Here is a 26,704-nt window from a genome sequence, read left to right on the forward strand (position 1 = left end):
AAAAGACTGACACTGGCAGACACAGGCTACACAGTCTAGAATAGACTTCATTACCGATGCAGCATCAATGTCAGTAAAAAATAACATTAATGAAAACTTCATGTTTTTACAGATATTATAGCACTAAGCCCTGATCACATGATCAGGACAGTATATTACAGTGGGATAGGGGATTTTGTAAATTGCATGTCGCTGAGGCGGATTTTGTACAGGATAAGTAATGTAATGTATGTACACAGTGACTGTACCAGCAGAATAGTGAGTGCAGCTCTGGAGTATAATACAGGATGTAACTCAGGATCAGTACAGGATAAGTAATGTAATGTATGTACACAGTGACTGCACCAGCAGAATAGTGAGTGCAGCTCTGGAGTATAATACAGGATGTAACTCAGGATCAGGACAGAATAAGTAATGTAATGTATGTACACAGTGACTGTACCAGCAGAATAGTGAGCGCAGCTCTGGAGTATAATACAGGATGTAACTCAGGATCAGTACAGGATAAGTAATGTAATGTATGTACACAGTGACTGTACCAGCAGAATAGTGAGTGCAGCTCTGGAGTATAATACAGGATGTAACTCAGGATCAGTACAGGATAAGTAATGTAATGTATGTACACAGTGACTGTACCAGCAGAATAGTGAGTGCAGCTCTGGAGTATAATACAGGATGTAACTCAGGATCAGTACAGGATAAGTAATGTAATGTATGTACACAGTGACTGCACCAGCAGAATAGTGAGTGCAGCTCTGGAGTATAATACAGGATGTAACTCAGGATCAGTACAGGATAAGTAATGTAATGTATGTACACAGTGACTGCACCAGCAGAATAATGAGCGCAGCTCTGGAGTATAATACAGGATGTAACTCAGGATCAGTACAGGATAAGTAATGTAATGTATGTACACAGTGACTGCACCAGCAGAATAGTGAGTGCAGCTCTGGAGTATAATACAGGATGTAACTCAGGATCAGTACAGGATAAGTAATGTAATGTATGTACACAGTGACTGCACCAGCAGAATAGTGAGTGCAGCTCTGGAGTATAATACAGGATAAGTAATGTAATGTATGTACACAGTGACTGCACCAGCAGAATAGTGAGTGCAGCTCTGGAGTATAATACAGGATAAGTAATGTAATGTATGTACACAGTGACTGTACCAGCAGAATAGTGAGCGCAGCTCTGGAGTATAATACATATTTAGCGTTTCAGTGGCTCCTGGCTGGTTTAGAGCTGTAAGTATTGGTGTCCTGTGTGTTTCCTCGCTCTGGTGTCGGCCGGTGTTTACACTGTAGTCCTCTGCACATTGTTACTGCGTCTTCCATGGTCCTCTCCTATTTTTTCTAGTATCTGGAATTGCCACTTTCTTTTCCACATTGCAGGCGTCAATACTTGTAAACAATCTTCCTGTATACATAGACGTTCCCCGTTCCTTCCTGTATGTTCCCTGCACTTACATCTCTGAGTAGATGATGATATAGATTATATACATGAATATAAAACACCTTTTGCAGGACTTGCTCTTGACCTGGTCACTCCGGGGGGCAGCAGCTAAATGTGTCCTTTGCCCTGTGTTATGTGCAATCAGTAGCGATGTGGGGTGACCATAACACGCTCTATATTTTCTCCATGGGCGGGGGGCCAGGGCCATTATGGACAGCAGGGATGATGGGGGTGGGTATGCTGCTACTCGAGGCAAAAATAATATACGTCTATTTTTCTATCGTTAGAGTTCAGTTGAGTTTGATTCCTATAAATTATAACAGTTCTAGGAACATCATTCCTACCATTGCAGAAATTGTATGTCTGCTTCTTTAAGGACGAGCCCCCATATTGTGTCAGGCTAGGGATACGCGTTTCCCTGTGTGTGTCCAGTTTAAGGCTCACGTGAGACACCTCAGTGCTTTTATGACATAAATTTGCTTCCGTCGGCCGCTTTGTGATGTTGCACGTTATGCTTTCCCATACACATTTCCGATGCGGTTTGCTCCGGGCATCCATATGTGCTGAATTTTGCTCCTTGGAATCTCACGATTAATAATAATTTACATAAAGCAGCGTAACTCATTATTTATTCATCCCGCTATAAGCAGAGACAGTGCGCCATTACACTGGGACCTCGAAAGTGTGTGGGAGGGGGGGGGGGGCGACGACAAAGAGCGTCGGCACCCAAGTTTTAGGCTCTGGATGCATAATTCATGCGTGCTCACTGTAATGTGGTGGATTCAGGAGCCTGGAAAAGCTGGATGACAACTAAAACGGTCAACGTTATAGATTATATTAGCACCAAACTTGTCATTATTTCTAAATGCCGGATTCTGGTGTCATGACCGACTATTATCACCTGTCTTAAAATTGCTGGGGGTCCAATGAAAATTCCCCTGTTTTATTGCTCTGTGGCCTTGTTTCTTCACACCCGTCTAATGTGAATGTTTCTGTTTTGCAGGTGGAATCTGCGTAGGGTGAAGGGGAGGGAGGCAGGGGAACTGCAGACTCGATCAGCAGCTCCAGGGGTGCCATCACCTGCCATGATATCGGCTGCCCCGCTCTATGGTGGTGTGCACAACTGGACCAGCGCCGACCGTGTGCGTATGTGCGGCATCAACGAGGACAGGTAAGACGTCACTTCCAATATTTATTCCATAGAGTAAGTTCACACAGAGTTTTTTGTCAGGCGGATTTTGAAGAGTAAGGGTAAGTTCACACGGGGTATTTTGGTCTGGATTTTGAGGCCGTAGCCGTCTCAAAATCCTGACCAAAAAGACGGCTCCCATTGAAATCAAACTGGCTCCCGGGAGAAAGAAGCGACATGCTTATTCTTTGCCTCGCGACATCCGCCTGAAAACGCTCCCGACTAGGCCTAATCTGGAGCGGAGTGCGCGGCTGGAAGCCGGTGTACTGCATTGGCATCCAGTCGCAGCTACCCATATTTTGGTCCGGATCCTGAGGCCGCCTCCTCCTCAGGTTCCGGACCAAAAATCCCCATGTGAACCCGGCCTAATCCCCTAAGGCCTCCTATTCATTTTCCCTGGCAGACCCGAATGACGGAAATTCGTGTACCCAATTTTTCTCATCTGCCTGATTATCAGCTAGAGGAAAAAATTTCCGGACATATCTTCATGTGGATTCCAAGAGCCCATTGAAATGAATGGAAGATGGAAAAACTAGTGGTGGAATCCGTCTGAAAATAGAGCATGACTGAGGGCCTGTTCACACAGAGTAAACGCGCGTGTATTTTGGCAAAATTCACTTGTAAAGATAAGAGTCCCATTGACTTCAATGACATTATTCTACACATGTAAAAAAACACGTCAAAATACATGTGTAAAATGTCATTGAAGTCAATGGTAGTCTTATTTTTACGCGTGTATTTTGCCAAAATACACGTGCGTTTACTCCGTGTGAACAGGCCCTGACTCCTATTGGAATGAGCCGTAGAGTTGCAAGACCTTTTTTGCAGGCTCTGCTTCAGTAATCCACCTTTAAAGAAATGGGATTTCCTAGATTTGTATATTGATGACCTATTCTTAGGTCATGTTATCAGTGGGGTCTGACACCCAGGACCCCTGCTGATCAGCTGTGTGAAGAGGCTATGATGCTCACAAGTGCTGCAGCCTCTTTCCTTTGTCGATCACATCACGTTCATTGACCAGCAGCGGCTCAGTCCCATTCAAGTGAATGTGGAAGATCTGTAATATCAGACACAGCCCCCTACAAATTCCCCGTTCCTCGTCTCTCACTGTTGCCGCCTTCTAGGGAACCCTAAGGAACTGCAATGCCAGGGCTGACCTATATCACTCAGCTTTCCATGAAACAGATGACGAATCTTGGAGCTATATTTATATCTCATCTATACTTCACCATTATTACTGCTTTGGTTTTTGACAGGAGGACTACACTGTCTGATGAGGAGTCAAAGTCTAGCAGTGCCCAGCACCTGGGGTCTGAAGAGCGTTGTGTGAGCAGTGTCCTCTCCAAGGTGAGCTCACACCTGCATTCATGAACATGGGTTTTATTTATTTTTTTCCACTTTGTTCTCAGATATTCAGATATTTTACTCTTACACTCTCTCTCTTGTTGGTGTCTTTTCATCTGCCCTCTCACATTTCCTTGCACTCCGGCAGCCTCACTTGTTGAGTAAATGTTGCTGTGCGCCGCTTTCTTCATTGTAAGCTTCTTGTTTGGTTTGTGACTAGTGGGTAGCGAGGACTGACCAACAGGTGGAGCCGTAGCCGAGGAGGAGGGCTCTGTTCCCCCGAGGCCTCATGCACACGTTGCAGATTACGCATGGATTTTCCACGCTAATTTCCATGTGGAAAATCTGCAGTGTAATTCAGCAGAATTTATGTCAATGAGATTTTCTTAATCTCTTGTACACAATGCAGCTTTTTTTTTTTCCTACCTTTCAAAATCCACAGATCTAGTGCATGAGTACGCCGTGTACGATTCTATGTGTGCCTATAGCCTGACTGTTTTATTTTCTGAATACAATTCCTGAACTGCAGTGAAGACTGACAAACAGAGCAATGGAAAAGGGTCTCTAGAAAATGTATTACCAAACTGCGTGTGTATTCTAAGGGCTAGTTCACACGGGGGCAAGGAGGCGGATTTTGACAGTGGATTTCGCTTCAAAATCCACCTCCATACAATGGAGGTCTATGGAGACCACTAGTGTTCAACATGCCGCTAGCGGAAAAAAGAAGCGAGCTTCCCTTTCTTCAGGCAGCAGCAACCTCTGGAGTCGGCACATTCATTTGAGCCGACTCCGGAGTGGGAAGCCGCGACCGTGACGGTCATGGCAGCCGTGTTTTGACCCGAGAGTGGCGCAGCTGCCCGGTGCCAAAATCCGCCCCACTGCCCCCTGTGTGAACGAGCCCTAAGGGTTACCATTAGGGGTTTTGACCTTCATTGATTCTATTTTATTATTTTTTTTTAACAAAAGGCTGACTTTATGCCAGTTGACAGCGCATATCGCCATCTGCAGGAAGTTCAGCCCCAGTGCCGGTTCAATGTCTTTATTCATTAAAGTAATAACTGGTTTTAACTCTTTGCAGGTTGATAGAAAACCTAAAAGTATTAAAAGTAAAATGTTACAGGAGGACACGGACAAGTCTGATAGCCCATGGCGGCGTGAGGGTGTTAGACTCGAGTTTACTCTGATGGTGATATTTTTTTTTTTTTTTTGCGTTTCTAGGTGGATTTATTACCTGCAACCAACCAAAGTGATGCCCTGATGCTGCAGGACGTTGGTGCTACACAGGTGGAAACTGGGCAAAAACCGGAGGACAAACCGCCAGACCGCAGCGAGCCAGAGCCGGCAGGCGCTATCCCATCGTCTAAAGTGTGTAATAATGTATCACCACCTGAGGGCAAAGCAGCCACCAACGTGTCTGAGAACTCTATCCAAGCAGCTTCAAGCAGACACAGTAAAAAAGCAGAACCTGCAAGGACTGCAGTGCAAGAGAAGGCCGCAGGGCCGGAACACCCCGCTGCCCAGACTACCGATGCAGACTCTTCTGGAAAGCAAAAGACTATCCTGGGCCCTGGATTACAAATCGCAGGTCAACCTGTAGACACCTCACATGCTGTTGTTTCCTCTGGGTTTCCCTTCACTATGAGCAGAATCTGCTTTTCCACCACTCAGGTCCCTAATGTGCAGAAGCTTCCTCTGTCCTTCACCTCTGGTGCCGTTTTGACACCAAGCCAACCCCTAGTTTACATCCCACCCCCCAGCTGTGGACAGCCCCTCAGTGTAACTACCTTACCGACCACATTTGGAGTGACGTCAACTCTAACCCTTCCCATCATGCCCACCTGCTTGACAGATCTGCAGTCACACGCTTTTGCTTCAACTCTGGGAAGGCCGTTGACCACTGACCCCAAAGTGGTCCCTGCAGAGTTGAATAAACCAGCGACGACGGCGGCTCCTACTGTCTCACTCACCAACAGCAATAGTATGACTTCTACAGCGGACAGTTCTTCCATCTGCACTGATACATCCCCCTCCACCCTGTCGGCCGTACAGACTCTCTCTGCACACCCCACCCTTCCAGTTGTCAGTGTGAACCCTGTCTCTCTCGCTTCCTATTCCAGAACTCCTAACCTAGAACCGCAGAACGATTCCTCCTCCTCTTCATCGTCTTCTGTCTCTCCATTAAAGTCCCCTCCACAGCTCGAAAGGGAGATGATCTCTCCCCAAGACTCTTATGAAATGCCTTTGGATTTGTCCTCTAAGTCTCACCGCCATAAACATGCTCCACCTAACCAACGTAAAACTCCACCCATGCCAGTGTTAACCCCAGTGCATACCAGCGGGAGACCCCCGCTATCCACCGTTTTGTCCAGGTCTGACTGTAGCACTCAGAATCCTGCCCCCATCAGTTTCACCAGCAGCAGTGTTAGCCAGAATCTTCGAGGGGTACCTCCACTGGTAATGTTCCCAGAATTTTTGAGAAATGGGGATCCAGTGTCATCACAATTAGTTGGAGCCTCGGGGTCCTGGATTAAGAATTCTACTCTTATTAGTACTATACCCGGTACTTACGTAGGGGTGGCGAACCCAGTGCCTGCCTCTCTGTTGTTGAACAAAGACTCTAGCTTGAGCCTTAGCACAGACTCCAGACATTTGGCAAAGCAGGAGCCGATCTCGATCATTGACCAGGGAGAGCCAAAGAACTCAGGGTCATGCGGCAAGAAAAATAGCCAGACCGGTGTAGATGGCCAGCAGTCCACGGAGAAGCGACATCTTCACGCACGTCCTACCGCAGTAAACTCTCTGTGTTCTTCAAAGGACTGGACGTTACCTGGACACGGGACGGTGCACCCAAAGTGTCCCTTAAATGGGAAGCCCAGCAATTCTCAGGTTCTGCCAGTTACTTGGTCTCCATACCATCAGACGTCAGTGCTCTCCATAGGCATCCCAGCCACAGGCACACTCCATCCTAACCAAGGATCTCATCAGAGACTTCCCATGGGTGAGTTCACTCTCTATTCCAGCATTCTTCCAGCAGAATCCAAGGTGGCACCTCCAAAAAGTCTAGGAGATACTAGTACTCAGCAGAAAAGTACGACAACGCCAGCGGCAGCCCACGAACCTGACCTGCTGGCCAAAGCAAGGACATGTGACTCTGTTTCTAAGCCTCGGAAATCTCACGTAAACAAAACTTTACTTGCACCAAAACCTGCCGCAGGAAACGCTGCTTTATACCTTCAGCCAGGCCTGCCTGACAAAGCGGACGGCAATGCGGAGGGTCGGCAGGGGACTGAAGGGAGCGCCGCTTTAAATAAGCTTCCTGAAAAGCAGAATTGCAAAGAGGACAAGATCCGACCACCAAAGCTGAGTTGCAGTCGAAAGGCGTTTGGGGACACAAAGCCGAAAAACAAAGTTCTGGCCTCCTATATGACTAATGACCCGCTGGCCGTGGCTCAGAGAAAGGACAGCGGTCACATCTTCCCTTTATTGAGTCAGGAGAGTAACAAAAAGGACGCAAAGAGCGATGTCTCACAGGATCAGCCTGGGCATCGCAAGCGCGGCCACAAAAAAGCACATGCCCCCGTGGACACTCAGCCTTGTGTGCAGGAGGTAGACTTGAGCAAAGTCAAAATCGAGAGGGTGGACGATGATGAGAACTTTGGCTGTTTGCCATCCTTTAACAGTGCATCATGGTCGCCTGTGGAAATTCCACCCATCACCAAAGTTAAGGCTAAGGTTAAGAAAGAACCAGGTTTACGAGGTCGGGGGAAGCGTCTGGAGGAGGTCACACCAACCAAGCCAGCACCACAGAAGTCTAAGTGTAAAGTAAAAGAAAAAGAAGAAAACCTGGAGAAAAGTTTACAGGAACCTCCGAAGAAAAAGGTGAGTGTCACCAGTAATGGATGTGGGGGTGTTATTATCTTATTGGTAGACTTTACAGCTTAACTATTAGATATGTCTTAAAGGGATCCTATCATTAAAATGCAATTTTTTTTCTGGGTACCACATAGGAATAGCCTTAAGAAAGGCCATTCTTCTCCTACCTTTAGATGTCTTCACCGCGCCGCCGTTCGTTATAAATCCCGTTTTTTCGTCGGTATGCAAATGAGTTCTCTCGCAGCACTGGGGGCGTCCCCAATGCTGCGAGAGAACTCTCCAGTGCCGCCTCCATCTTCTGGAATGGCCTCTCTGCCTGTCTTTTTCTGGCGTTGGCTTCAAACTTCTAGGCCTAGGGGCAAAGCAGACTGCGCATGCTGGGCCACAAAAAAATGGCCGCTTACATAGTATTGTAAGCGGCCATTTTCTTGTGGCCGGCAGGCACGCGCGGTCGGCTGCTCGAGGCCTAGAAGTGCTGCGAGAGAACTCATTGGCATACCAACGAAAAACAGGATTTCTACCGAATGGCGGCGTGGAGAAGACATTGAAAGGTAGGAGAAGAAGAGTCTTTCTTAAGGCTATTCCTACGTGTTACTCAGAAAAAATTGCATTTTAATGATAGGATCCCTTTAAGTGTAAATGGTGGGCGTCTGTCTTGTGACTTCACTGATCCTCCGCTCCCGAGCCACACGAAACATTTCTACTGTTCTATGTCGCAGCTAAAATTCATTATGGATTAGTCGGTAGAAAGTACGACAAAAAGTTAGCCCCTGCGTACAGAAAGTTGTCATCTGAGTATCAAAATTGAAAGAATTAATTCCCATTTTTTTCATACCATTTGCCCATCCTCAATACAAGTAGATTCTCCCAGAGCAGAATGGATTCACATGGCTGTAAGACGCCTATATTATATAGGCCGTAAATAACAGTGTGAACGAAGACGACACAACTGCGACTGAGCTAGGGATGTCTAGAAGGACGATGACCGCTATATAAGACTCTGTCGTTTGGTCTGAGTTTGTAAATATAATAGATCTTTTGCTTTCATATCACTATGACTTGATGGATTTGACCTTTCCTGCCATCACCTCTGGAAACATTGATGTGTTTGGTGATGTGCTCTATAACATTGTGATCAAGACTTACACTCCGACCTCCAATATCGGAACTCTCACAGCAGCACAGAGTATTTTACTAGTATGCTTTTAAGGCTCCATACACATGACCTTGTGCATTCTCAGTGTGTTAGGGCGGGTTCACACCTGCGCCCCCGTCTCCGCTTTGTGGGTTTCTGTCTTCTGCCGACAGGAGATGGAAACCGGGCAGTCAGTGTCCACCTGTGAGCGTCTTCTGGTCTCCGCGGCAAAACTCTTTTCTTTTTAAATGAACACAAAGTCCTGCATGTCCGACTTTGTGTCCGGTTAAAAAAAAAACAGTTTCGCCACAGAGACCAGAAGACGCTCACAGGTGGTCACTTTGCAAACCCATTTGAGTGAAACTGCCTGCCGGTTTCCGTCTCCTGTCCAGTTTCTCGGGTAGAAGACGGAAACCTGAAAGCGGAGACGGGGCGCAAGTGTGAACCCGCCCTTACGCTGGATTCACACTAGCGCCCGGACTCTGTTCTCGGGTTTCCGTGCATGCAGAAGACTGAAACCTGTCATGTCAAGTCCGGCCGTCAGCGCCGGTGAGCGTTTTATGCTATTTAGGTTGGTGAGCGGTTTTTGTGCTATTTAGGCTCTGTACTGTCAAGTAGGTGGTCTCAGGCAGGAGCAGACAGTCGCGGCTTCCTCCTCCAGAGTAGCTCAAATGAATGGGCCTAGTCCGAAGGGTGCTGCCACCCTATATCAGCCGCGGAGTCCCCCAACAAAGGACAGCTCGTTTCTACATAGACCTCCATTGTGAGGGGGCGGATTATGACGTGGATTCAGTGCCAAAATCAGCCCCCTCTTGTCCCGTATGAACGGGGCCATGATGTCCCAAATAGCCCTGACAAGTTCCCTTTTAGCTAAATGAATGAGAAGTGTATTTATTGTGTTTTACTTTATTGTGGGGATCGTAATGCAGATCTGTCGGTTTTAAGTTTTTATGTGGTGTAACATTTAGGGTCTGTTTACAGGGGAAACTCCATCAGTGGGTTTGTCTGAATGCTGTCTTTGCAAAAACTACACAAAATATGTGTCGGGTAACGACAGGTAAATTTGTGCTGCAAAATTTCAATTATTTTTTTTTGCAGTACAGTGATAAGATATTCAGTTGTACATCATAGCGGGTTAGCTGTGACTGCGTGGACCCGGCCTTGGGGTGAATTGACACTCATTAGATTTGTTGGTGACTGTCTCATTCATGTGAATGGGGCCCACAGAAGTGCCCGGGTGTGGAATGGATCTTCAGTGTGAGAATTTTCTGCCACGTACACATAACCATACTGTCAAAGGCTTTGTTTGGCGGCCATGTTTTATCTTAAAGGGGGCTAAATGTTGCTTATTTCTGGCAGAGGTTCTGTCCATGCCACCCCCTCCTCCCTCCTTTATTGCCTGTACTATAGGGCCTGGCTTTGCTGTTCCAATGATCTACACCGCTAGCCCCCATAGTGCACATAGTGCAGAGAGACTTCACAGACTAAAACAGAGGTGCTCCTTTTTAATATCTCTGCAGATTCGGCTGTCAATGCATTTTCAGTTCGCAGCCGATGCCTGATGACCTTTCCATAGGGTCACTTTATCTCCTTGGTTATGTTTCAGGGCAAGAAACAACAGTCTGTCACCAGCCTTGAGAAGAAAGAACATACAAGCCCGAAATCCCAGAAAGAGCCAGCAGGCACCAAAGTCAGGAGGCAGAGGAGAAGAGCCATAAAGAGTGAGCCTTTGGATCCAGAATTAGACCCAGGTATGCAGACAGAGCTGAAGATGAATTCACAATGCATTAAAATAAAGATAAAATTCATAAAAAAAAAAAAATAGACAGTGACAAGAACTGGTCGTTCAGTCTTGTTCTGTGTATTTTTCCAATACTTTGTTTAAAGGGGTATTCCCACCGAACAGGGGTCAAACCGGCCACTGCATCCACGTAGTGGTGGCCACGCATGACTGCAGTTCTCCCCATGTGTCCTACACCTTGAGAGGTAGCCGCCATGGCTGGGAACTCAAGTCTTTAAGTATGTTTGGAGCTGATTTTGAGTTGGATTCCTTCTCAAAATCATCACCAAATTTTGCCTTGTTTCTCCCCGAGCTGGAAAAAAATAAGCGTCCTGGTCACTCTTGCTGCGAATTTCATGGCTGATCATTCACAAAACCCGCGGCACTAGACCCTCAGCTAACCCCATTCATCAGTGAGAACAGCAGAAGCTCTGGGGCGAAAAATGCAAAGGAATCTGAGGTGGAAGTCCTCCTTAATTCCTCTTCATTTTCTGCACTTACACTGCTCAGACTTGCTGTCGGTGAATAGAAAGATGCCTTTGTTTCTACATCCCGTCCAGCCCTTGACAGTGGATCAGATCAGATCGTTTTTCTGCCTCACAATATAAACAAGAATATTTCTGTTCGCTGACAGTAAGCAGAGATCCTGAAATTGGTGGTAACATCAAAGGTTTACGTCAAGCCATTCTTCTGCCGCGTATGTCTGATGGAAGCTCCTACATGTAAACAGAGCCGTACTGCCATGGGTAGCGCTCCGCACAAGAGAGCCAAATCTGTTCTCAGCGCCATCTTGTGGTGTCTCATGAGGTTGTCACTTCCTCTCCAGCGCACTGTCAATGGGAAAGGTTTCATTTCTGTTTTTTTTTTTTTCATGTAAAGGTTAACTATTGGGATGGGATTATTTTCTTTCTGCCGATTGCTAATATTATAATTGTGATAGAAGGAAGTGTCTAAAAACGTACATCCCATGAGCAGACAATAAGGCTCCTGAAACACCTCGCGACGAGCTGTGATTCCTGGAGACTAGAACTGCTTATTGTTAGAAACTTTCCACTTTGGTCCATAGAGGAGGGGTCTTCAATGGGGGGAACCCCCTCTTTCTATTTGCCATAATATGGCGGAGTATTATGTAGGCAACAAGAATAATGATTCTGCCCAATGGAATGATGAAAAAAAAAAAAAAAAGACACCTTGGCTGAGAGCCCATGTTCCAGAAACACAGCTTATTTTTGTTGCAGATTTTGCTGTGGTTTTATTTTTTGTGCCAAAGCCAGAAGTGGATTGAGAAGGAGGTAGAAGATAAGAACTTCCTATATACTCCCCATTACTATTTGTAGTCATTCTTGGCTTTGGTTCCAAAAAACTGCAGCAAAATTTGCAACAACAAAAGCTGCGTTTCTGCGTTGCCTAAGGCTGAGGCCTCATGTTTCGGAAGCGCAGCTTTTTTTTGTTGCAGATTTTGTTGCAGTTTTTTGAGCCAAAGCCAAGAATGGCTACAAGAGGAATGGTAACTCTATAAAAAGTTTATGTCTCTCCCTTCTAATCCACTCCTGGCTTTGGCTCAAAAAAACGCAACAAAATCTGCAACAAGAAAAACTATGTTTTTGCTACGTGGGGCCTCAGCCTAAAGATGTATTTAACGTTGAGGCCCTGCAGAAATGCAGGGGTTTTTTTTGTTGCAGTTTTTTGAGCCAAAGCCAAGAATGGCTACAGAAGAAATGGGGACTGTATATGAAATTGTTATATTTCTAGCTTCTGCTGAATCCACTCCTGGCTTTGACTCAAAAAATCTGCAACAAAAAAAAAGCTGCGTTTCCACAACGGGGGGGGCTTTAGCCTAAAAGGGTTTTCCAGGATAACCGGAAAACCAGGAGGGGTCAGAGTATTCTCCTCTGTTTGATCATCATGTCCCCTATTCCATACTAGCACTGTCCAGGCCAAAAGAGAAAAACCTTAGCGTTCACTTGAGGTTATAACCACTGACACGACACCGGCCCCCTCAGGTGACCGCTGAGGCCAATTATTTGTCATTGCGCTCATTTAAGACTCTGCTGTTCCGGCCCAGCCCATGCCTGCACCGGATTCTGTGCCCAAACTGAGTACTGGGTGTAGCTGAGCATCACTTTCATTTTTATTTTACCCCACTCTGGCCCCTTCAGTGTTGCTGAAAAACCGCTTTAATTTAGAGACATCAAATCTGTGAAGTCATCCAGGCTTGTACCCAGCACCCTGCTCTTCTCCCCTCATATAAAAGTAAATCCATGGGCCTGTGACAATGTGCTGTTAGTCTAGGGAATAGGAAGTTGTATTTAGTCAGTGACGGATATTACATAAGTCGGTAGTCAGTGTCTGGCAGTTACTGACACTTCCTGTGTCCCCAGGCATATTTCCTATTACAGTCTGCAGAGCCCTCCCCAGGTTTATTAACCTAAAATCTACGGTGCAGTCACAGCGTCGCTCCATGATATGGAGGATTTCACATCTCCTTCATAAAGGATTTGGTGACGTGCAGTCAGAGGGAAGTGCGTCATCTACAACCCTCACAGATCAGCACGTTGGAGAGTCCGCAGAGTTTGGGTGAATTCTAAACACGACGCCGTACGTATCATAGTGGTTGTTCTTGGTATTGCAGCTCAGCCCCATTCGCTTGAATGTGTCTGAACCGCAGCTGTAACATGTGACCGATGAACACGACATCATTGGTACAGGCAAGAAGATGCGACACTTGTGAGCGCCGTTACGTTGGACCCTCTCAGATCACTTATTGAAGACATGTCTATCAGAAGGATATATCACCACTATAGCTCCAATGAAGGTTGTTAACCCTGCACATCCCCATAAAGGAGCCACTAGACCCAGACGTACCGTAATAGCTCTGCGTTGTCTTGTGTGCGGTGTAATGTTCGCTGTTTCTACAGCAGCAGGTTGGGACATTTTGTTCTGGTTTTCTACATCATAAGATATTTGCTGTATTTTAATAGGGCTGTTGCTTGTCGTGTTAGGTGGTAAGTGTGGGTCTACCTTGTCCTGCGTGATCCATTATTGTGCTGCCTCCTGTAGGTAATAGATTGCAGTGCAGCCATCTATCTCTGATGTCTGTCCTGCACGGCCGAGCATTGAGACGTCCTGCCTTGTACTCTGCTATGGTCTGAGTGAGCATTTTGACAGAAAAGGTCCTGACCGTGATCAGTTTAGGTCCCAACGGCTGGACCTCCCCCCATACTAGCTTCATAAATAGTTGCATTTTTGATATGTTATCTGTGAGGATTTGGGCATTTGGCTCCTGGACCCTCCACAGTTGTATCCCGCGATGTATCAGGAGGACAATGGAATATCCCTTTAACTGCTAAGAATAATAGCCATTCTTTTGGGGTCGGGCTCTGTTGGCATGCCTGCCTCTCCCTCTCTGCTGCCTTTTATATAAAGCCTTGTGCCTTTCTAGCTTCACTTCTCTCATTGTGCTCTCCCTTCCCGACAGCCACGCCAGAGAGAAAATCCAAAAACAGCTTCAAAGACTTCATCCCAGTCGTCTTAAAGAGCCGAACTCGCAGTCAGACAGGTAAAAGGGGATTTACTTTGAAATGCAGCAGTGGGGGATGGGCACGGCCATTGTTAAACAGGTGACTTGCTTGGAAGGAACCCTACAAAGGTTCGTGTGGCCCCAGGAAGAAAGGGGAAGCAGTGAGGGAGATGGAGATAGTCAGGCTGGTATAACCTGGTGTAGGGTTTGCTGTGTGGGGGACGGGCAAAATGGAGTCTTTTGTTCTGTTCCATTGCAGGCAGCACAAACTTTTCTTTCTCCCGTTGGCATAACCAGGACCTCTATCCAAACTGAGCCCATCTTTTACAGGATAGACAAGTGTTTGTTCCTGTTTGTAAATGATCAGTTACCGAAAGGGATCATAGGAGTAGAAATATTTCATTCCTTTCCTGACCTTCATTGCCAACCTAAAATCCTCATAGTCATTGCGGAGTCTGTTTAGTTAGGTGCAATTCAGTGTTGCCAAGAAAGTTTGGGAAATTTATGGCATCTTCACAGGATATACCATAAATGTCCCATCGGTGCGAGTCCCACCCCTAGGACTGGATCCCTGTCTCATGGCGCTGCTCTCCCCTATGGGACTTTCTGGTACTATGTGGGACTTCCAACTATAAGACATGGATAATAATAATTATTTATAGGTTTGTAGACAAACATTTTTGCAAATATCGACAACTGATCACGACTACAGACTGTCGGCACGAAGATGGTTAGGCTCGGATTCACATCTGCGTTGGGGCCATTGCGTTCCCTTATCCACATGAAATATGCGAAGAAAAAAGTCTTGCAAGCAGCACTTTTCACTCTGTATTTTTTGTGTGGAAACCACACGGACCCCATTATAGTCTATGGCAGTGATGGCGAAACTAGAGACCAAGTGCCCAAACTGCAACCCAAATCCCATTAATTTATCACAAAGTAATAATGTGCGGTTCCACAATTGCACACAATTACAGACCTGCAAAATATGGTCATAAGAACGGGACTTTATAGAGCTTTCTGCTCCACTGTGACCCTCACACAGTCCAATCTGCCCCACAGTGGCCCCTAACACAGTCCAATCTGCTCCACAGTGGCCCACACAGTACAATCTGCTCCACTGTGACCCACACACAGTACAATCTGCTCCATAGTGTCCCCCACGCAGTACAATAAGCTCCACAGTGGCCCCCACACAGTACAATCTGCTGCACAGTGGTCCCCACACAGTATAATCTGCTGCACAGTGGCCCCCACACAGTATAATCTGCTGCACAGTGGCCCCCACACAGTATAATCTGCTGCACAGTGGCCCCCACACAGTATAATCTGCTCCACAGTGGCCCCCACACAGTATAATCTGCTGCACAGTGGTCCCCACACAGTACAATTTGCTCCATGGTGGCCCCCACACAGTATAATCTGTTCCACGGATGGGTGCCCAAAGAGAGGGCTCTGACTGCCATGTTTAACGATTGTTTACAAATCTAAATTTGGTTGTATTTTTGGGAAAAGTCATGCTTTAGATATTTTAATCTCTGGCTGATTGTATTTGATGGTATAATCTATATATAAAAAAAACAATCATACAAAAACATACATTACTGACATCATAATTCCTCCATTGATCCACCACCAATGCTCTGGTGGTCCCGACTGATCTTTCTTTCCATCCTCAGACCATTTTAGCAGTCAGTGACTTCAGCCCTTCCTCTCACATGGTTTTTTTGGTCCGGAACCTGAGGCTGAGGCCGCCTTAGGTTCCGGTCCAAAATACAGGTATCTGCGACTGGATGTTGGTGCACTCCGTTCCACATTAGGCCCAAATGAATGGGCCTAGTCGGCAGGAGGGAGCGTCTTCAGGCAGATGTTGTGAGGCGACTCCACCTGAAGAATGAGCATGTCCATTCTTTTTCCCGGAAAAAAGAACTGACCGGCTCCATTGTTGTCTATAAAGGATCCATCGGGTATCTGTCATTTTTGTACTGAAACTGGAAGGGGTAAATGTCCTCGGTGTAGGATTTTCCTCCGCTGATTTTCTGCAGACAATGCGACGGAGTTTCCAGCGGAAGATATGAGCAAAGCCACGCTCTGTTGTTCCCCCTAGAAACGCGTGAAGCGAGCCATGCGTCCTTTCAGAACAGGATGTGGGCCCTGTTTTTAAGATAGGTGCAGGTCCCAGAGGTAAGACCTGCATTTGTAAGACATATACGGCATGTGTTTCGAATATGCCATAACTATCTAAGATATGATTCCAGCCTAAAGCTTTCCCAGGAGTTCTGATGCAGCTTTTCCAGGTTCCTGAAAGGTACATATGCTCGGCTACACAGTGATACATTCCCCACTCTTATATCACTGCAGAACAAGTCAAGATTTCCTCTCAGGATTCTGTACAAGTGTGAGAACCGCTTGGGAGCTGTCATGGTTTTCCCTAGAAATATCTGAATAGAATTTTTATCAACCTATCAAAAGAGGCAACTCACGAAAATTTACAGTTTTATTTTGTTTTTTTTGGGGGGGGGGGGTTTAATGACAGCACCGTTAACCAGATTTTTAGTAAAGACCTCACTGACCCATTCACTTCTGTTCCTTTACAGGGATTTATGGATTTCAAGACATCGCCTCCCCACTTGTGGACACTTTGCGAACTGAGGAAGAGGAGGAGGAAGCGTTAGACGAAGCGTGTGCCCCTTATAAGAGAAGGAAGCTGAGGAAGAACTGCAGACCAGGCCGGCCACGCAAATTCACAGTCATCAAACAGGAACCAGAGCCCGAATTTATCAGCCCCGTAATACAGGACTCCTGGGAACTCTCCAGCAGAGGTCTAGACACTGGGAAAGCGGCCATCTTGGAGCAGGACGACAATGGGGAAGAGGATGGCACATTACGGCGGAGAAAAAGGCGGAGGAAGAAGAACAGTAAATACCAAAATGGGGAATATCTAACGGAAAAAGAGGAAGAGGAGGTTTCTCAGTACTACTGTAGGAGAAGGGCCAGGACAGGTGGGTCAATGCACAATCCATGTACACAAAACAATGTATGTGTCCGTGACCAAGCGCGGATCTTATTTTGGTGAAAAGACCAGCTGGCATCTCATCCATTGTTTCCATACGGTGGGAGACATTCAGGCTCTTCTCACATACATTAGACCTGACCTATGACACTGTAAGATGGCGTGGCACAAATTATTTTTTTCTTTAGGTTAAAGAGGACCTTTCACCACTTTTGGGCACATGCAGTGTTATATACTGCTGGAAAGCTGACAGTGCGCTGAATTCAGCGCACTGTCGGCTTTCCCGATCTGTGCCCGGTGTAAAGAGCTTACGGTGCCGGTACCGTAGTGCTCTATGGTCAGAAGGGCGTTTCTGACAGTTAGCCAGAGACGTCCTTCTGCCTCGCGGCGCCTATTGCACTGTACTGTGGAGCGGAGAGGAACGCCCCCTCCCTCTGCTCAGACAGCTCGTCCATAGACAAGCATTATCAGGAGCGGGAGGGGGGAGTTCCTCCCCGCTCCACAGCACAGCGCGATAGGCGCCGCGAGGCAGAAGGACGTCTCTGGCTAACTCTCAGAAACGCCCTTCTGACCATAGAGCACTACAGTACCGGCACCGTAAGCTCTTTACACCGGGCACAGATCGGGAAAGCCGACAGTGCGCTGAATTCAGCGCACTGTCAGCTTTCCAGCAGTATATAACACTGCATGTGCCCAAAAGTGGTGAAAGGTCCTCTTTAAGATGTGAAGTTAAAGGCTTCTCTATTAATAATTCCTTACGTAGTTTAAGGATAGGGGCTAAATCTGAGACCCCCACAAAGCATGAGAAAGAGGATCCCTGTGTCTGCCGTGTAAATGGAGCCGTTGTGCACACGCGTGACCGCAATTCTGTGGGACTGACGGAGAAAGCGGAGACATTTTCCATGATCCACAGGAGATCTGGGGACTTCCTTGTTGTGATCAGTGCATGTTCAATAGTCTGACCCCCCCGTTATTTATAGGAAAACTACAAAAAAAAAAAAAAAACTTTCCTGAGATGTTAGGCCGGGGACGTAAACACCGCGATTTGCCCGCAGCGGAGACGCTGTGAGAAAAGTCATGGCGTTTTACAGTGTAAGCAAAGGGGATGGGATTCATGCGAATCCCATGCCCACTTTGCGGAAAAAAAATGCAGCGCGGACACGCTGCGATTTGCAAAGCCGTTGCGGCTTTGCAAATCGCAGCATGTAAATTATATCTACGGAAACGCCGGCGGCTTTCCCGTAGATATAATAGGAAGAGAAAGTCCGCGGAGGAAAACTCTGTGAACTTTCTCTTAAAAGCGCTGCGGAAAGAACCGCAATGCAATCCGGCAGCGGTTCTTCCTGCAGCACTTTATCACTGCGTTTACGGCCCGTGGGGTCTTAGCCTTAGACTGTTTCTCCTGAGTCTCCCATCATTCCTTGTTTGGCACATTTTAGGTGAACTGTAATTACTGGTATTACTCTCTGATAACGCCCAAAGTTTAATTTAAGCCCCCGAGGTCTGTCCCCACTGGCCCCGTACCTTTTTTGGTGCAAGGGTGGCTCCCCCCGCAGTGTTCCTATGACAGCCGGGAGCCTAATAAAGTCTACCAGACCTGTCATAACTATATAGCTATTCAGGCTTGTCTAGTTATATAGCAAAACTCCCATAGACTAAGTTCACACGGGCTATTTTGGTCAGGATTTTGAGGCCGTATCCGCCTCAAAATCCTTGACCAAAAAGATGGCTCCCTTTGATTTCAATGGGTTAGTTCTTTTCTCTGGGAGCCGTTTGTTCCGACTTCCGGAAAAAAGAACGGCATGCTCATTCTTCGGGCGGAGTCGCCTTGCGAGTCCGCCAGAAGACGCTCCCTGCTCCGACTAGGCCCATTCATTTGGGCCTAATCTGGAGCGGAGTGCACTGCACCAGCATCCAGTCGCAGCTACCCGTATTTTGGACCGGAACCTGAGGAGTCCTCCGCCTCAGGTTCTGGACCAAAACAACCCGTGTGAACAAAAATAAACATATTATACATCCCCATGTCCAGAAATGCCCTGTCCATGAAATCAAAGAAGAGCTAACTTGTAATTTTTTTCACAGTTTCACCTCCCATAAAAATTTGAATAAAAAGTGATAAAAAAAAATCAGACATTCCCCCAAATATATGTAAATATAACCAAAAACTACATGTGGCCTTGCAAAATAAAGACACCTTATGCATTCTCATACATGCAAATATAAAAAAGTTACTGGTGTCAGAATATGGCGACTCCAAGAATTTTTTTTTCACCGGAATCGTACCAGCCTGTAGAATATAGGTGTCTTGTCATTTTGGCTGCCCGGTGAACGTTGTAAAAACAAAGCCTGTAGAAAAGTTACACAACTGCAGTTGTTTCTGGCCCAAAAGCGAGTTGTCATACTGATGAGCTGTCAGAAGGATAAGTCCTTAGTATGCGATGTGTGGGGTCGTATTCACTGTAGTCAGATACTTGGGTGGTAGGACGAGGAAGCCATATCATTTAACCAAAAACAAGAAAATCAGGATTAAAATCTTAGTGCACACACACGACCTTCATGGCCTGATGTATGAGGTTTCTGTGGTCTCAGCTGTAGGATAGGGGCTCTGCCAACATCTGAGCACAAGACACCTGTGTAGGACTTATTGTCTATCAAGATAATAGTAGAAGGCCCCTAAATGATGCCGTGAAGAGGCTTTAAGGCAGTCATTAAGGGGTTAATTGAAGTGACGGTATTCCCTGTATCAGGAGTGAAAGTAACACTGTTGCTTCTTCTCGCTGGTTAGAGTCAGGCCTGCTGCTTTGGCTTCATGCTTTTTTCCCCGACTCATTGCATTTGTGTGATCGATGTGTTGCCCTAATTAGATATTGTAGCTGGGGGCCGCGCAGCGTCTACCAAAGAGCGATGAAAACCCGGTATACAGCCGGCGACAAAAGACATTTAACATTTGAAGGAAACTTTCTTAGGAAATAACAAACCCATGATTTTGTCGGCTTTTATTTTGGATGAGCCTTCTTTTTTTTCAGTTTTGCTTTATTTCACTCTTTTCTTGTTCTATTCAGATTTCCGGAAAAGGAAATTATCACCAGACCAAGCCGGCGAGATCCTGAGGAGTAACCAGCGACAGACCGATCTCCGAAACAGCTCCTTCAGAGGGAGCCTCGAGGACTCCTTACAGATCCTAGAGAAACCTTCTGGAAAGCGCAAGTGCAAGACCAAACATCTAGGAGGCAGCACAGATGAGGAGGCCAAGGTAGGGAATTAGACCTCACCAAACAATACCTACAAGTTTAAGGAATCTTTGGTAAATCTTCATTCCTATGGTAGCTCAGTATGTCTGCTATATGGAGAAGAGAGCGATCTGCTTCCGATTCTGGCTGCTGATAACAGTTTTTTGTTTGGGGTCCCGGGGGTTAAACCCTTGTTAGCTCACAAAAAGCCTCTTGTTAGACGTTGGATGTCCCTTAATATTAGTATAGAAAGACTGCATGACATCTGAGCTCCCTCCGAGATACCCTGTTAGGGCGGGTTCACACCTGCACCCCGTCTCCACTTTTTGGTCTTTCGTCTTCTGCCCGAGAAACCCTGACAGGAGACGGAAACCCGTCAGTCAGTGTCCGCCCGTGAGCGTCTTCTGGTCTCCGCTGCAAAACCGTTTTTTTTTTTTTTTTTTTTTAAAAACCGGACACAAAGTCCTGCATGTCCGACTTTGTGTCCGGTTAAAAAAAAACCAAAAACCTGGTTTTGCCGTGGAGACCAGAAGACGCTCACGGGCGGACACTTTGCAAACCCATTCAAGTGAATGGGTTTGCAAACTGCCTGCCGATTTCCGTCTCCTGTCCAGTTTCTCGGGCAGAAGACTGAAACCTGCAAAGCGGAGAGCGGGGCGCAGGTGTGAACCCGCGCGCAGCTTGCCCAGCGTATTTTATGGCTCCTTGTGTCTGACAATCCATAGACAGCACTGGCAGTCTGCACTCTGCTGATGAGTGATGGCAGAGTTTGGTCTATGAATGTCCTGCAAACTTACTGTAAAGATTCTGATGACTTTCCACAATACAGCACTACAGTACTTGACCTCATCCAATTGTAATTTTATAGGGAAGAGGCAGACGGAGCAGCTTGTCTCCCAAAAGCACCCCCACCAAATCTCCGAGGAAGAACTATGAACCAGGAACCCCCTGCCGGTCTCGTCGTACCAATAGCTTTGGCTCGTGTGACCAGAATATGCCTCCAGAAGCCAGGAGACTAATCGTGAATAAAAACGCTGGGGAGACCCTGCTACAAAGGGCAGCACGACTGGGATACAAGGTGAGAGGAGCTGGAAGGTGTTTGCACCTTTGCTGGCGCAGGTACAGGCGGCACACCAACTGCGACACTCTTGTCCAAACCGGGTAGAGATTCTGTCGCCAGGGTTTCCCCCTTTGCCGGTGCCGCTTTTAGCTGTCCCTGGGAATCTTAGATGACGCGAGTGTCCACATATAGACAGTTATGTCACGTAAGCTGAGACTCCAGTGATGTAACTGACTACATGTAGGGACACTTGTCATTGGAGCTTCCTCAATCAACATGAAAACCACATATCGCTGACCTAGAAATAAGTGCTAGACCCATTTATAATCTAGAAAACCTCACAACCTTTATTGATGGCAGCATAAAATACAAAAATAAAAGGAAAGCAATGAAAGGAAGCGATACAACCGAACAACAGATGGGTGTATAATATGTAGGTATATAATGTGTTCAATATCTAATCAGGGGCAGGGTGACACACTGGAGGCCAACATTAAAGGGGTTGTCCAGGATACAGCTTTTTTTTTTTTTTTTTGGGAGGGGGGGGTCTATGACCAGCCGCAATAGTAATGTATAGAATCTCCCATAAAATAGTGGGGGGGGGGAGAAAAAGCTTTAAGCAAAATATAATAAAAAAATAAAGAAAAGTTCTAAATCCCTCCTTTCCCTAGAATACATATAAAAGTAGAAAATGACTGTGAAACACATAAACTGTGTCTACTGAATATAGGGTATCTGCAGTGCTCCTCTTCCGTCGGGAAGGGGTTAATAGGAGCATTGCAGATACCCTATATTCAGCCAGGCTGAATTCCAAGTGCGGGAAGAAAAAACCCAGTCCTTGAGCTCAGGGAAGGGGCAGACAGACAACCAAAACACCCCCTCCCCTTCCCCAGCATCTACTGCACCCAAAAACTCCAACTATTTTAATTTTTGAAATTTTCCAGTAGCTGCTGCATTCCCCCCCCCCTTCCCCCCAGAGTTATACTCGAGTCAATAAGTTTTCCCAGGTTTTTTTGTGGTAAAATTAGTGGCCTCGGCTTATACTCGAGTATATACACTATATATATATAGGAGAAAAAAGTTCCCAGAGTGTGGACATAAGAACGGCGAACTGGAACACAAAGTAGATTATTTGCACGTCGCAGGAGGTTCCATTTTACGATAAGAGGATTTATTGATTTGACAGGAAATAATTTTAAGGCGATTTCACACCAGGGCTTTATGGCTGGGTTCAGTTATTTTCAGATAAGTTTGGCGATGATGAATTTTTGCCACTACTAAATTATTAAACATAGAGACAAATAGAAGGGTCAGAGATTTTGGAGAGGAGGATCCATTAGAGTGAAGGATGATGTGGTATATTTAGCAGCAGTCCCATTGACAATCCTCGGGGGGTCAAGCAATCTGTTAGATTACAGACTGAAGAAGCATTGAGATGTCAGGAGACCTAGTCATGGAAAGGACTGATGTTTCTTGAATAATACGCAGCAAACTTAAAGGAACACTTCAGGAAAAACCGATTCACTGAATCAGATTTATTCATTTTGTCCTAAAAGGTAGGTATCCTAAAACTAGACACGAAGGGCAGGAACCGTGCTAAACCCAGCATGTCACTATAAGACACCTCAAAAAGCTGATGGAAGATTAAGAGGGTCTCCAGGATTTATATATTAGGAAGGTCATCAAATTTCCAGTTTTTTTTTTTTTTTTTATTAGGATAGGTCACCAGTATGAGATCGGTGGTTTGACGTCCAGCGCCCCCATGTTGATGACCCATCCAAATTTTATCAGTAACCCCCCCCCCCCCCCCAAGTAAATAAGCGATCGTTACAATAATTCTGTAAATAATACCGTAACCTCTGTATCGAGCCAGGTCACGTGACTATATCATCCTGTCAGATCTTATCTGCTGAAGTGACCGAGACAAATATGGAGCGGAAGTAGTATCCTAAATCTGTATCAGGTCCAGTATCAAGAAACTGTTGCTAAGTAACTGGAAGGGAAACGTAACATAGAAATACTTGACGTAAAAGGAGGGACCGTGTTACTAGGTGACCGGGAAAGATGCTTAGGAGAACGCTAAAGGCTACCAAAATTTGTGAAAGTCATGTGAGCGAGGGCTGGGTATCACTTTAGCACTAGTTACTATATACAACGCACACAGAAAAGCATTACTTATGTCCACTGCGTATGTATACAGTGCAACAGGCGCAGAATGTATACAGAACGTAGGTGACAGCATCCAATGATATACAGTCCCAAAAAAGTACAAATAATGATGAAAGAGCTCCAACTTTTGTATTTGATACCCCACCCCATATCAGGAGACCACACAAAACCAGGTCTGGATTAGGACTAATCAAACAGAGTACTGGACACAAGTCACCCCGACACACATACATAGACATAGGCGGTCGTCTCCATCATTCTTGGTCTGCAGTATGACTCTATTCTTATCTACGTGTATCGGTATGTACGTCTGCCATGATGGTTTAGGGAGATGGATGGGATCAGGGATCCGCGCTCAGAGGTCGTATGAGGAAATGATGGGTCCGGAGTTGACTTAGTTGAACGGAAGGTTTTTAATCAAGATGCCTACTGTTTTTATCTTGATTAAAAACCTCCTGTTCAACTAAGTCAACTCTGGACCCATCATTTCCTCATACGACCTCTGAGCGCGGATCCCTGATCCCATCCATCTCCCTGTACTTTTCCCGGTTCTCCGGTGTCTCCAGACGGAACCGCTGCCACTCTAACCTGGCCTATCTTACAATTACTGACATAGGTGTTGTGACTCTATCACAACCCTTTCAGGTGAGAGGCTTTATTGGTCGTTTCTTCTTTCCTATAGCATAAAACTCAAGCTTCTTTTATAAGTGATACTACACTTAGAGCTCTCGGTGTCTTTGTTCTTGTTTTTGCCATGATGGTTTGGAGGAGGCGATGCTTCCTGTGGTCAGCAACTATCTGCAAGTCCTGACCAATAATAGCGAGGTCTTCCATCATAGTCCCCACTTGACATGTTCATTTTGCACTGGCTCACAGCTGCAAATTCATAAGCTAAGTCGTACCCCCCACATTTCCTATCACCACCATTCTTCCCCTTTCATTCTGTCCCCAAACATAACCCCGTCTTATTTCTGGTCCCTAGAAGTCTAACGTAGAGTCTTTTCAAAGAGGTTCCCGCAGACTCATTTGCTCAAAAAGGTGATCTGTGGTCAGGATGGAGGTCGGTCTGGTGATAGAGAAGCAGAAAATCTGTCATAGGAAAAAATCCTTTCACTGTATATAAAGGTAAAAGCTTTTAAAAATGTAATTCTCTCCCCCCAGGACGTTGTGTTGTATTGCCTGCAGCGAGATCAGGGTGACATCAACCACAGGGATAACGCAGGGTACACAGCCCTACATGAAGCTTGTGCACGCGGCTGGACGTCCATCTTACAGATTCTGCTGGAGAACGGAGCAAATGTGAACTGCAGCGCACAGGATGGGACCAGGTAAGTGGATGACGGCGAATCTGCTCAACAGTCCACAGACATTTCTGTCATTTAATAAAGCCGGTTATTAGTAGACACCGGCATCACGCTCGTCCACCTACAGAACTGTGCAAAGGTTGTAGGCAGGGGTGGAAAAAGTGCTGCAGAGTTAGAAGGGTTAATAGTTTATTTTTATCAATTTCCAAAAAAAAGTCAATGAGAAACGTAAATCAATATTTGGTGTAACGTTTGTCATTTATGCTTCATCAATTCTTCTCAGTACTTGCAGACAGATCCTGGCAGGACTCTGCAGGGAGGTTGTTCCCGCCGCCATCCTGGAGCACTAAGCACAGATCTTCTGTAGATGTCGGCTTGCTCCAATCCTTCTGTCATCCCAGACAGACTGGATGAGATCAGGGCTATATCTTTGGGGGCCATATCATCCCTTCCAGGACTCCTCCTCCAAAGGGAAAAGGTCACCCCAAATATTGATGGGATTTACATTTCTCTTTATTGACCAAAATAAACTATTAACCCTTTTATTTCTGAAATCATTACTATGTAGGTTTTTTTTTTTTTTTTACACTTGCCTAAAACTTTTGCACATACTGGTAGTGAGGCTATTATTGGCTTGCATGGAGATATGGTGTCTTCCAGAGCAAGCACTTGTTGCCGTAACAATCCTTTCTGACTTATAAAAGGGTTGTAGAAAAGGATTTTCCAAAGGGGGCCACATGCTGGCTCAGTGGTTAGCACTGCAGCCTTGCAGTTCTGGAGTCCGGGGTTCAAATCTTGCCAAGGACAAACCATCTGCAAAGAGTTTGTATGTTCTCTCCATGTTTGCATGGATTTCCTCCCATTCTACAAAGACATACTGATAGGGAAAAATGTACATTGTGATCCCTATATGGGGTTCACTATCTGCATAAAACAAAGGGTTTTCCAAGTATCTCTGGGTTGTCAGTACCAGATAGGTGGAAGCAATTTGGATGAGCGCTGTGGTCTCTGCATTGAATATCAGGCACACCATACGTTCTCTAGTGGCTGTGCTTGGTATTGCAGCTCAGCCCCATTCTCTTGAAGTGTAACGAGTAGAGATGAGCGAGTACTATTCGAAGCGGCACGCAACCATAGGAATGAATGGATGCAGCGGGTTAAGCAGCAGCACAGCCTTAGACCTCACTGTCGTCTCCATTGGAGTCAGGCCTAAGCCGTCTTCTATTCCTGGGCCTCTGTCATGGCCGCTTGCCCGGTTTCCATAGAGATTATACATACAGGATGCGACATAGAAAGTAGGAGCTGCTAATTTATTGCCCTCTGGAGGACAAAGGGAGATTGGGAGGTTGCGGAGTATGTCACGTCTAAAGGCTGGGCTTACTCCTTCACATATCCTAGCTCACATAGAAAGGTCTGGCCTAATTGGATCTACATAATTAATGAGGATTGATGAAGGATACTTTCATCCCATCTCCTGATGTAGCCTCTATTTGTCAGTGTCAATTTACCGGCGTCCTGCAGGATAATGAAATCCTATTTTCTGACATAGATCAACCCCGCCTTGCCCAGAGCTCTGTACCGCTTTGCACTTTGCTCTCACGTAGCAAGATGCTTTTTCATTTGCAAAAATCA

At 46.1% G+C, this 26,704-nt stretch overlaps 1 protein-coding gene across 2 annotated transcripts in view; it reads left to right on the forward strand.

Annotated features, from left to right (window-relative positions):
• The window catches only part of BCORL1 (BCL6 corepressor like 1), a 49,800-nt gene that overhangs the window by 15,796 nt on the left and 7,300 nt on the right, over positions 1-26,704 (forward strand). Inside the window, exons 2-10 of one of the 2 annotated variants that reach the window (XM_075260106.1) lie at positions 2,459-2,626; positions 3,901-3,991; positions 5,207-7,867; positions 10,603-10,747; positions 14,255-14,335; positions 16,894-17,298; positions 20,372-20,562; positions 21,408-21,617; positions 24,930-25,096. In XM_075260106.1, the coding sequence (XP_075116207.1) occupies positions 2,541-2,626; positions 3,901-3,991; positions 5,207-7,867; positions 10,603-10,747; positions 14,255-14,335; positions 16,894-17,298; positions 20,372-20,562; positions 21,408-21,617; positions 24,930-25,096 (4,037 nt within the window). In that variant the 5' untranslated portion in view covers positions 2,459-2,540. The remainder of the gene's footprint in view (positions 1-2,458; positions 2,627-3,900; positions 3,992-5,206; positions 7,868-10,602; positions 10,748-14,254; positions 14,336-16,893; positions 17,299-20,371; positions 20,563-21,407; positions 21,618-24,929; positions 25,097-26,704) is intronic. The other variant, XM_075260105.1, reaches the window with a different exon arrangement.

This window comes from Leptodactylus fuscus, chromosome 11 (assembly GCF_031893055.1).
Source record: "Leptodactylus fuscus isolate aLepFus1 chromosome 11, aLepFus1.hap2, whole genome shotgun sequence".
NCBI lineage: Eukaryota > Metazoa > Chordata > Amphibia > Anura > Leptodactylidae > Leptodactylus > Leptodactylus fuscus.